Source organism: Liolophura sinensis, chromosome 10, assembly GCF_032854445.1.
Source record: "Liolophura sinensis isolate JHLJ2023 chromosome 10, CUHK_Ljap_v2, whole genome shotgun sequence".
NCBI classification, from domain to species: domain Eukaryota; kingdom Metazoa; phylum Mollusca; class Polyplacophora; order Chitonida; family Chitonidae; genus Liolophura; species Liolophura sinensis.
In genome coordinates, this window is record NC_088304.1 from 23384070 (window position 1) to 23397011 (window position 12942).

The 12942-nt window shown below is 37.6% G+C and overlaps 1 protein-coding gene across 1 annotated transcript in view; it reads right to left on the reverse strand.

Moving 5' to 3' along the window:
* The window catches only part of LOC135477002 (DNA excision repair protein ERCC-6-like), a 123698-nt gene that overhangs the window by 9195 nt on the left and 101561 nt on the right, over positions 1–12942 (reverse strand). The window contains exons 14-15 of the mRNA XM_064757150.1: positions 2155–2303; positions 448–545 (exon numbers count right to left, since the gene is read on the reverse strand). Of these exons, the coding sequence (XP_064613220.1) occupies positions 448–545; positions 2155–2303 (247 nt within the window). The remainder of the gene's footprint in view (positions 1–447; positions 546–2154; positions 2304–12942) is intronic.

The following is a 12942-nucleotide window of genomic DNA, read 5'->3' on the forward strand; positions in this document are numbered from 1 at the left end:
GAAATTTCATTGTGTTGGAATCCAAAAAATCATTTAAGTGCCTTTAAGTGCCCATGAAAGTGCATTTTTCAGGCAAAACTTCAGGTGAAATACACATACTCATTTATCTGATTGCTGTCTGACCTTCCCACATACAACATACAGTCATATAAAATACGAGAGGAAAACTGCATGAGCAGGACTTTATCTCACCAGCTGCATGGGTGAGAGGCCCCCCCAGGTGAAATACAGTATGTTTGGAAGGTAGGATAATATCCCACTGGAAAAGTGGGAAAAGGTTTCACCGACAAAAGTAATATTTTATGACAATTATTAACCTCTTAAGATGCACTCTTTTGGGGCCAAATGTAATTTACAGTGCTCCAAAATAATGTAATTTACAGTGCTCCAAAATAATGTAATTTACAGTGCTCCAAAATAATGTAATCCTGTTACTGTAAGACATACCCTGCTCTGAATGTAATCATTCTCTCCCTCTACACAAGTAGCCTCCTCCTCTGGGTCCACATTAAACATCAGGTCATGGTCGCTAATGCCGAAGATGTCTGCAAAATGTACTTCACAATTTTTCAGTCATATCACAACAGAGGAGTCCTTAGAGTGTATGTAATGTGCCTCTTTGCTGGACCGTACGTGAGAAGGTCTGCCAGCAACCTGCGGATGGTCGTGGGTTTCCCTCGGGCTCTGCCCGGTTTCCACCCACCATAATGCTGGCCGCCGTCGTATAAGTGAAATATTCTTGAGTACGGCGTAAAACACCAATCAAAAAAAAAAAAAAAAAAAAAAAAAAAAAAATCTTTGCTGGACAGATTTCCACAGCTCTTTTATCTACTGCTGAGCTTCAATGAGATGAAGACAAGAAAGCTGCCTTCCCATTATACATTTACTGATACAGGTCAACCAGTCGTTGCATGAGGAAGTTACAACTTCCTCCTAAGGTCTTAGGTGTGACCCGGCCTAGGATTGACCCTGGATCTACTGCCCCCGAAGCTGACGCTCTACCAACTTAGCTATTGGGGCCAATCTGAACGTTTGTTTGATGGAGCTTTTAGTTTTTAGTTCACACGAACAAAATCTTCCCTATCTTTCCTTCTATAGACATTTCCCCCATGGACAGTTTCCCTATGGATATTCCCCCCAATGGATTACCCCCTCCCTCCAAAGGAAATTTCCCCCAGGACAATTCCCCCATGAACATTTCCCTCTATGGACTGTTCCCCTTATGGACAGTTCCCCTTTGGACATTTCTCCCTATGAATATAACCAAGTTATTTGATAAAGTATAAAGTGTATTTTAGATGTACATTTAATGTTGTTGTACTATATAATACATTAAATTGTATATTAATTCACAATATTATTGAGTTTTGCAGCACATTTTGTCGCTTTGTTTACCATGTAATCTTGGGATTATGATCCCAAGGAAAATGATCTTACATTGTAGGACACCAGGATCGGGATCACAGAGCCATCTTAGAATTAGGTCAATTAGAATTAGGTCAATTAGAATTAGGTCAAAATTTCATTCAAAACATTATGGTATGTTCCTTGGCGTTTCCTTGTGTTTCAACCTTGTCTCGTCATAAATATGTATTTTAATGTGATTTGAAATTTTGACTTAAGTCTAAGATCATTTCATGCTCCTGGGGCCAGAGCAAGAGACTACCTATCTCTATGATTCGATCACTCACAACCATTTTGCGATGAATTGTGGCAGATTCACCTTGACTTAAACATCAAAAAGTGAGAAAGTCACACCATTTTGCACAACTTCTATTTATCCACGTGATCAAATGAAATAACAGTTACAAAAGAGTGCAAATATTCATACAGATTATGTGCCAAGCTTGTACAGATCACTTCACAGGACGTGTTTGGACGACAGAGGAAAAGTTTAAGAGTTAATGTGCGATAACCAACAAAAAACAACAGCGAGCACTGAATGCTTCACGATTGCTGGCAAATTTCCAGATCGCCCAAATCCCTCATCATTATCACAGATATAGGACATTACCTGTAATTTATTCTAATTGTAATTTTCATGCAATTGCCCAGGCCGCCTTAACTGGTTATCAGTGTAAGTGTGATTGCAATTGCAACTGTGACCATTTTCTAAACATCACATCCAGGAAGGTTTGAGGCTAACAGTTTTACCTAGTGAATGCAGGTAGGCAATGTGAGCGTCCAGCTCACAGTCTGAGGAGCGATGGGCTCCGTGCATCTCCTCCAATTGTTTCTGGGTTGTGGAGAAATGTGCATTATCCAGTGAGAATAACTCCCTCAGTTCCTGTTTCGTGAAGTACCTGAAAGGAAAAGAACACAGAGAAGGTCAGTCATTGGCTCATCAAACACTGTGTCACCTGAAAAAAGACAAAGACAGACCAAAACCCCTGATTCGCTATCGGCACATACCATGATACCTGAAAAGAGATAAGAACAGATAAGGCCAGTGATTGGCTGATCACATATACCATGATACCTGAAAAGAGACAAGAACAGATAAGGCCAGTGATTGGCTGATCACATATACCATGATACCTGAAAAGAGACAAAATCAGACAAGGCCAGTGATTGGCTGATCACATATACCATGATACCTGAAAAGAGACAAAATCAGACAAGGCCAGTGATTGGCTGATCACATATATCATGCTGTCACACTAAAATGTTTGCTGTGCCAAACCACGAAAAAGTCCAACAGAGAAGTTAGGCCATTCATCAGCTTGTCGTATACTATATTATTTTCACAAGCATAGGATAAATGTCCGCTCTACATATAACACGGTATGTCAATAGCGGAAGAGCTACAGTGCAATTAAAAGCCATGTGAAGGTTTCTTTGGATCAAGACAATTGCCCTTGGCTATTGAGGCCCTTGAGGCCGATGAGTTTTCCAAATTTCCTACAGTTTTAAGGTTTGCCAGGTGCTGTATCTATTAATGTAGTGGTTTCTAAGGGTAATTAGGATTTCTACGGTTATGTAAGGGAAGAGTTAATTCCCTTGGATACATTTGTGCAATTTGTGAGGGTTTCTCATCTGGAAAACTTGTTGGACATATTTTGCTGATGATCATGTTCGTTCAGAAAACCCACCGTATTAAGGTAATTCAAACCGTTTAGATAGTAACAACTTTTGCAGTAGTTTATTTTACGAGATTTATGAAACCCTCAGTCTTAGACAGTGATTCTGAGAAAGGGGTGGAAAGCAAATGTAGACATTTAAAATACCATAGTCTTGGCTTCCACCTGATGAACCAACACATAAGGTATGATGCATGCCTAGATGATCTAAGAGAGGGGGTTAACCCTAACCTCCCCACACCCTCCCCAGGACAGATGGGAAGCCAAGTAGTTGTTCTTTCAGGTTTTGACCACAGTAATGTTATGTATCATGATTTTCATTTTGTTTATTAAAGTTATCATTAAGTTTCACAACCCCTAGTGTCTGAGTTGCACTCTGTTCGGCAGGCTCGCGTTGGTACGAGCTTTATTTCAAGCCATTTGGAATCCTAACCTATGAACCTGGGTAGGCCGAGGCAGGCACCTTACATTTTTTGGTAACAGTTGAAGGATTTCACTATGTGGATCACACAAGGATTCAAACTCAGGTCTCAGCAGCCGAAGTCCAGCGCTCTACCAACTGAGCTGAAGGGAACTTCCCATTACCTTACTGCTAGTATAAGTACAGGAAAGCTACTCCTGTTACAGTTATATTACCATAGCAATGGTGTTCACCTGAACTAAACTAAGTTCTGACACACAAAGAGGCACAAACTAAAAACCCAATGTTTCTGTGGTTCATCAGTCACAAAACAGATACATATTTATCTGATTGGTGTTTTACACCATATTCAAGAATATTTCACTAATATGACGGCAGCCAACCTTATGCACAGATAGATATACATGTACACGTACTATAAAGGCACTCATACAGGGGCTGCCCCTGTTCACAATTAACAGTGTGCTAAGAAGCCAAATTCATGACCTCTGGCCTGAGAGATTAGGTTAAGGTCAGCTATGCCAATCTCATCCTATCCACTCTAGCTGAAGTGGATAGCTTGATTGCAAAAGAAGTTTAGCAGGAAAAGATTAAGGGCTACAAAGTCCTTTAGGCTTAGATATATATATATATATATATATATATATATATATATATATATATATATATATATATATGTATATATATATATACCCTAATTCCTCAACCATTTTGCATATGAAAAAGCAATTTTCAGGACAATTTATCCACATTTTAAAATTGATTTTGGAGACAAAACTACACTGGTTGGATTAGCCAATTTCAGGGCTTCACAATTATTGCCATCAGAATATGCGTACACAAACATCTTGCAAGCATGCAAAAATGTTGATGCCATACAGTACTCTAACCAGAGAGCACACCAAAGTTCATTGAGCAGGCTACAATCCACTGAGGTTTCATAAAGACACCAACTGGTGAATCTAGGTTTCAAGTTTCACTGAAAATGGCTCAGAAGATTTCAACATAATTTTCTCCTGAGCTATTCAGAAATTGCGCATGTTTTATGGTGAATCAAGCCATAAAAAGCCAATAAATTATGCTATGAATGTGTCAGCAGGTGTAAATTAAACGTTTGGTGTAAAAAGAAAAAAAAACGGTGTAAAAAGAAACCCTTGTTTTTTTTTTTTTTGTGTATATGATGAGGCATAATATAAAAAACTGCTCAGCCATGTTCCCAGGGCATAATAATGCCTTTATTTATTTATTTATTTGATTGGTGTTTTAAGCCGTACTCAAGAATATTTCACTTATATGACAGCAGCCAGCATTATGGTGGGAAGAAACTGGGCACAGCCCAGGGGATGCCCACGACATTCCGCAGGTTGCTGGCAGACCTTTCCATGTTTAATGACACAATGTTCATCGTCCTTTCTGAATATTTCCATCCATTGATGAAAATATGCACAAAACAGAGTGGTTTCATCTATTACAAAATATAAAATATGAAAATGAAAAATTATTTCTCATTTTTTGGCACACATTCTCCATTTGCCTTAAAAGTATAACCCCTATTTTATAGGACGTACCTTTCCATGTGTCCTTCAATATTCCCTTCCATAGAGCACACATGTAGGAATTGACAGATTGATTGAATCTTGGGCAAATGCCCTTCACTCTAAAATTATTTTAAAAAATCAAAACGTTGGCTTCAATATAATAAAAGTTGCATGATCTGATTAATCAGAAGTTTTATTTTGAAATCTGGTCTGAATAATCAACCCATAACATATGTAAAGGATTTCACAATGTGACCCAAAAAAATTTTGTTTGTAAAAATTAAAGACATATTTACTGGTCAGTTGCAACATAATTCTTACCGCTTTATGGTACTCTTTTATACAGAGAATGTTTGAATACTAACCGTGAGCTTATACTTTAAATATACTAAGACCACTTATTTCTTCAGTGGTTATATAAACAGCATGCGAGTTAAGAAATTAAATTAAACTGAAATACACTCAAGTTTATTACTCGCTATGTGTATAAATGCCATTTTGAACGGGAAAGCTTACATAGTGAGAAATAGGTGTGAACTCTGACCACGTGTGTCACACATATGCCACTCACCACGCACACCTGGTCCAGCTTACATCATACACAATGTGTGTGGAGGAATTCTCAACTTGTATCCACATACAAGAAGCATTTTCACATTAAGGCAGATGTGTGCTGAATGTGCTGTTTTAGATATCACCATACAGAAATCACAAAGTCATGTATGTATGTTGATTTTGGAGCAACACAAAGCCAAAAATAAAGGAAAATACCCTTATACAGATGAGATGTGGAAAAAACATCTGTCACTCCATCAACTTTTTGATATCTTAACATTCAACATAATCTACAGCTATACACAAATCCCAGCTATCTGATGTGTACCGGCACGCAGGGTGTTTACAGCCTGATTTTAGCAGTGATATATTACACAACGCATACATTACACAACGCACACATTAGTAGCAGATGATCTTCCCTGAGGCCCGCTCACTCACACAGTCACACTTTCAACTTGTAGTTGTAAGATTTATAGTCAAGTATGTATATATGCATATATACAGTGTATATAATAATACTAAAAAAATTAATAAAATTATTAAATAGTTTTGTGTCTATATAAAAGCATTTTATATGAACAGTCTTAAGTACATATATGTGGCATGATCAATTATAAACATTGCATTCAAACTGTACATTGACAGAGAATAAAATCACTGTTAACTATTCTAAAAAAAATAAAAAAAAACAAAACAAAACATACATGTTCTTATAGATACATGTTAAATAAGCCTTTATTAAATAGAGGAGAAGAATATGTTGCTTTTGAATTTTTAAGGCATATACACTTTTTTTTAATCATTTGGCTGTTGTTTAATGCAATATTTAAGAATTTCTCATTAAATATCAGGGGTCGATTTCAAAGAGCCATCTCTGACTTAAGTCAAAATTTGTCATATGATCTCACAGCTTATTTTAGGTTTTAGAAATCAAAATTTTGTTTCCTTCATCAATGTTATCTTCAGACAAATGTGTCCAAATTTCAACTTCCAGTACCAAAACCTACAGACTGAACAGAGTTTTAAAATTTTGACTTAAGCCAGAAAGGGCTCTGTGGAATCAACTCCCGATGGAGAGGAGTTTGTGTTTGGATCACTGGTGTACCACAAACTTGCATGGATACAGCCTAATATTTATTTATTTATTTGATTGGTGTTTTACGCCGTACTCAAGAATAGTTCACTTACACGATGGCAGCCAGCATTATGGTGTGTGGAAACCGGTCAGAGCCCGGGGGAAATCCACGACCATCCGCAGGTTACTGGCAGACCTTCCCACGTACGACCGTAGATAAAGCCAGCATGAGCTGGACTTGACTCACAGCGACCACATTGGTGATACAGCCTAATATGTGTGAAATGATTACAGCTTTGCGTACATAAGGGTATTTTGCTCTTGAGTTTATACTGTGTATACTGCAAACAACTGTTTCTATAAATTCAAAATTGCAGCACAAGACAAAGTTAATTGTCAGTAAAAGCTTGTACACACATACCAGTGAGTTTGTACTGTCATCTTATGAGGGATGTCTTAAGATCAATGACTGCAGGTACAGACACAATTCTTTACACTTCACACATGTATGCAATACATCTGCAGACCAATATGTTCTGTTAACATTACAACCAGACAAACTTCTGTGTGGGAAGGGGTGGGAGGGGGAGGGGCTTTGGTACTGTCAAATTGATCAAACTGATGTCAGAAAGAGATTTAAAGCCCAGTCAATAACACTGAAATTTTACACACAAATCTAGTATTAGTGCAAAACATAATTAACTCATAATCATAATACTGAAATCCCAGAGAAGAACTTTGGAAATTGAAGTATAAGCCCAAATATATATAGGAACCAGTCTTAAGGCCTTGGCAGCTCTATGCTGAAGTATTTTACTATTATGAAGGCAGTCCTTTTATGGGCATAACAAAGTGTTGTACATAGCCAGTAAGCTGACATACCTTATTATACTCGAGTACATGTAGGTCCAAATTTGAGCAAAAATTTGCCAGTATTTCTCTTAAAGCTTCCATGTAACAATACCATTACTACACAACCCGATGTATGTTCTTCTAAACTATACTAAACTAAAACTTATTTCAATGGTTGTGTGCTGATTATCAATATGTATTTATTTGATTGGTGTTTTACGCCGTATTCAAGAATATTTGATTATCAATATTATTACACAGATACATGCCAACATATATACTGCACACTATACATCAATTTCCAGTGTCATAAAATGATGAGCAATATGCCTGACCTAAAAGGAGTACCAAAATTATTTATTGTAAAATGCTTAAATTTTATTACTTCTTGCAATGCATCTATATTTCGTCATGAGGAGTCACACATTCAGGCAAGATTGGAGTACCAATATTTGATATAGAAAATTTTGACTTATCACTGCCTTCCATGAATTTGTATTTTCCTTATGAAGTACAGGTATATTGCAGGTGTACAAAACATGTGTAATCTTTGTATTTTCAAGTTCAGCAAACAATTTTGAATATATAAAGCATTCTTTATTAATTTCATATATTTTATAAAGTATCTTTTTCCCCGTTTAATGAAAAGGTCCCCTGAGCACAGTCATCATGGCTTACCTGTAGGATCACAGGATGCTCATTTACAGGTGTTAATTACCTAATTAACTTAAGAGCCTTTGATTTTTGTGGACAGTAGATCACAGAACAAGGGGAAGTTTAAGCCACACAGCTGGAGTTGGGAGAGGACGACACTGGCTTGATCCCAAGCCCTTTAATCACCAGATTACCCTTGGATTAGCACCCATTCAGACCTCACCATGGATTATCTGGATTTGTAATGAATCTGTCAACACAGGATATGGACCTGGGGTTAATGCTTCTACAACCTTCTCTGCATCTATATCTTAATATAATCTTGCGATTTGTTTTGTTTAATTGGGTTAAGAGAAACATTTATTGTGCACAACTGGGCAAGAAACTTGTTAAGATGTCAACCAATTTGACAGTAAACATCTTTTTTAATAGTTGCCCATACAAAGATGACAGTTGTGTAATGTCGGCACATTTAAAGTGACAACAAAAATACACGTAGCTGACCTCAGTGTATTGAAAAAAATCATACAACTCTAATAATTCAAAAATGGTTTTTCTAATAAAAACAACATATCACATAATGGAAGTTATTACAGCTGTCTGCCAAATAATGAAAGCAACTTTACAACACGTTTTCAACAAAACATGAATCCCTGGTTTTACAAACTTCCTCTTACATTCCACACTTTGAAATTATTTTTGAAATAATTTTCAAAATAGAATTATTGTTATGTTGAACTTTGATTACACTGGCATAACACTGGTAATTACTTTCACATATGTTAAATATGGATACACAAAATCAACTGTTAAAATTGTGACAATCTGATAATTTATGGTCATTTTCACTTTGGGAACATAAACTGGTGTATACAATTGGGAAGGCCAGGTAAATAACATTTTCACTTTGGGAACGTAAACTGGTGTATACAATTGGGAAGGCCAGGAAATAACAAAAATAACCTTCCCTATTTCCTTTTCGTATGCTGGGAAGGACATTTTAAGGCATATATTACTCGAAGGCACTAAGGAATTTCTGTTTGGAGAGGAGGGGCGGGGGGGGGGTATATTCTTTCTCTCCCTGGTGGCTGGGGATGAGCAGTAACCTGTGAATTAAGCTGAGGTACAATATACTTGAACCTTTAGGTGCCCCAGGGGTGGAAGGGCTTGTGCCATACAGATAATCCCCACCCTTTCTGGCATCACCACTTACCAAATATTTGTTCTATTAACTTTACCCTATCCATACCAATTCTCGTGTAAGAAGTTCAAACCAAACCTTCAAATTCTTACAGCCTTGTATACAAACTTGTTGCAATTTCACTGTGGGGAATGTAAAGTAACTTTTCTAAATTCAGACAAGACAAGTATACTGGTGTATAATTACTTACATAGTAAGTTGACACAATTGCAAGCCAGGAATTGCCAATTTGTTTTTTTTTTTGGCGCTCCAGACTAAAATTATATGCTATACATATAGATATCTCTGTTATTAGTGCAGTGGCTTTGTGACATTTTACATAGTGCCCCTCAGAGGAAAAGTCTTATCACTGAGCAGAAAATGCATATAGTTGTATAACATTGCCATGATATGACACTTAAGATTTACATACAAAGTGGTTTATATATTTCCTTTCCACATAGAATAAAAAGCCTTTAAGAAAAATGATACATGTAGAAAAAAGGCATTCCAAGATATATATTTCATTTCTTTAAACAGCATATGGACTGACATCACACATATTTTCTTAATATTTTTTGATGGAATTGCTGGGGGTCCATGATCTTTGGCTCCCTGTGAAGCTGAGGTACTGGGCACAGAAGGAGGTGGAAGGGCTTGTGACTTACAGGTAAGCCCCACCCTACCACACATCATCACACACCCAGGGAGGCATCAAAGCCTGAGTAAACCCACAAATCACAGGGCGTCTGTTTAAAGGTTTGAGTTAACAGCCAATGATAACACAGGATATGGGTGTAAATTGACAAAACATCACCTAATGATTACCAATACAGATACATCCCAGCAGGACTACAAGTATAAGGAGTACAGAGAGTATATAAGCAGTCAGGTGTGTGTCCCAAAGCAGTCAGGTGGAAGACCAGCCTTGAGGACTGAGGGTGTTACAAGATCAACTGCTGTAAGGTAAGAACCCATGATTCATTATCAGAAAGTGGCAAGACATGCCACACTAGCAAATAACTGGAAAATCGACCAGTAATGTGCTCATCAGTCAGAATTAATCAATGAAAAATGTTGTTCACAACAGGATCATGTTCAGAAAATTAAATGCTAAAACCAGACATGCTTTCTTAACATTTCTTGGCATGAATAAGCCATTTTAACAGAAAATGCAATTGCTGAAGGGAAGATTCCACTAATCTTTCTTGATATCAGTTAAATAAGGGACTCATTGCTGACAAGAGAAGAAGAAGATAAAGTGTGGAAATAAGGAGTAGGACCAGGGCAATTTCCTGCCCCAATCAGTAATTTGACAACAGTCCAACTGTTTGGTGCAGCACAAATCTACCATCTACATGTAAATAACAATTTTAAATGATTTAAATAGCTGGAAAAGTTGCCATCCTGCACCAAAATAACTTTATTTGCAGGCTATAAAGTAAATAAAACCAGAAATTCTACATTATTGGTATGACATGTTTCTGGAAAAATATTGACAGTGTATAAAAATAAATATACAAAGTGGCCTGTATTCATTTACCATATGCAATAAAAGGTTTTAAGAAAAATGGTATATATTTCATTCCTTTGTTGGTAAGGAATTACTGAGGGTCATGATCTTTGGCTTCGTCTGAAGCTGAGGTATTGGCACAGAAGGGGTGGAAGGGCTTGTGACTTACAGGTAAGTCCCACAATACCAGGTATCATCACACACCTAGGGAGGCATCAGAGCTTGCCAGTGAGTAAACCCATCAATCACATGGGCTCACAGCTTATGGGTGTACACTGGCAAAACATCACCTAATAACAGAGATGCATCCCCTCAAGCCTACAAGTCTGGAGGAGGGTCTGGAGCAGTGAGGCATATGTCCCAAAACAGTCAGATGTAATACCAGCGTTGATGACAAGGACTGTACAATCACGACAGCTGTAAGGCAGGGTAATTATAAAAAGTTGGCAAGAAGTCAAACAGGAAAAACTTCGTGAAACTTTTGTATTTTTGAAATTTTTGTACAAGCAAGATCTTTGGCATTTTATCATCTAAATGAAGTGCCGTTTATGATTTTCACAAGAATGACAGTTAGGGCCATGTTTTTATGATCATAACAGTATTAAAATATTCACAGTTAATACTGTAAACATGCCTTAACTTCCCTGGCATAAATTAGTATTCCAACAGCTAGAAAATGAAATGCAGGGGAAAGAAGATCTACATCAGCAGTTACTTATGCTGGGGGAGAGGACAAGGGCACAACATCTAGGGAACAGTTCTCAATAACCTCAATCTTTCCTGGTTTAAGTAATGTGCTGATGGTCAAGCAGAATTAGCACTTACTTTTGCTGGGGAAGAGGACAGGTACATAACATCTAGAAAACAATTCTCCCATTAACCTCATTATTTAATGGTTTCAGTAATGTGCTGGTGCTCAAACAGAATTAGCACTTACTTATGCTGGGGAAGAGGACAGGTGCATAACATCTAGAAAACAATTCTCCCATTAACCTCATTATTTAATGGTTTCAGTAATGTGCTGGTGCTCAAACAGAATTAGCACTTACTTATGCTGGGGGAGAGGACAGGTACATGACATCAAGAAAACAGTTCTCCCATCAACCTAAATCCTTCCTGGAATCAGTAATGTGCCGGTGGTCAAATAGAATTAGCACTTAATTATGCTTGGGAAAAAAGACAGGTACATAACATCTAGAAAACAATTGTCCCCTTAACCTCAGACTTTCCCGGTTCAAGTAATGTACTGGTGGTCAAACAGAATTAGCACTTACCTATGCTGGGGGAGACGACAGTTACATAACATCTAGAAAACAATTCTCCCCTTAACCTCAATCTTTCCTGGCATCAGTAATGTGCTGGTGGTCAAATACAATTAGCACTTACCTATGCTGGGGGAGAGGACAGGTACATGACATCTAGAAAACAATTCTCCCCTTAACATCAATCTTTCCTCGCATCAGTAATGTGCTGGTGGTCAAAAAGAATTAGCACTTACCTATACAGGTACATGACATCTAGAAAACAATTCTCCCCTTAACATCAATCTTTCCTCGCATCAGTAATGTGCTGGTGGTCAAACAGAATAAGCACTTACTTATACGGAGTGAGAGGACAGGTGCATAACAACTAGAAAGCAATCTTCACATTAAACCTCAATCTTTCCTGTTATAAGTAATGTGCTGGTGGTTAAAAAGAATTACGACTTACTTCTGCTGGCGTAGAGAACAGGTACATAACATCTTGAAAAGAGTTCTCCCCTTAACCTCAATCTTTCCCGGTTTAAGATGTGCTGGTGGTCAAGCAGAATTAGCACTTATTTATGCTGGGGGAGAGGACAGCTACATAACATCTGGAAAACAGTTCTCCGATCAATCTAATGCTTCCTGCCATTAGTAATGTGCTGGTGGTCAAACTATGATGGTGAAGAGGCAGGTCCATAACATCTTAAAAAGAGTTTTCCCATTAACCTCAGTCTTTCCTGCACCAGTAATGTGCTGGTGGTCAAACAGAATTAGCACTTATGCTGGTGGAGAGGACAGGTGCATAACACTTGAAAAGAGTTGTCCCA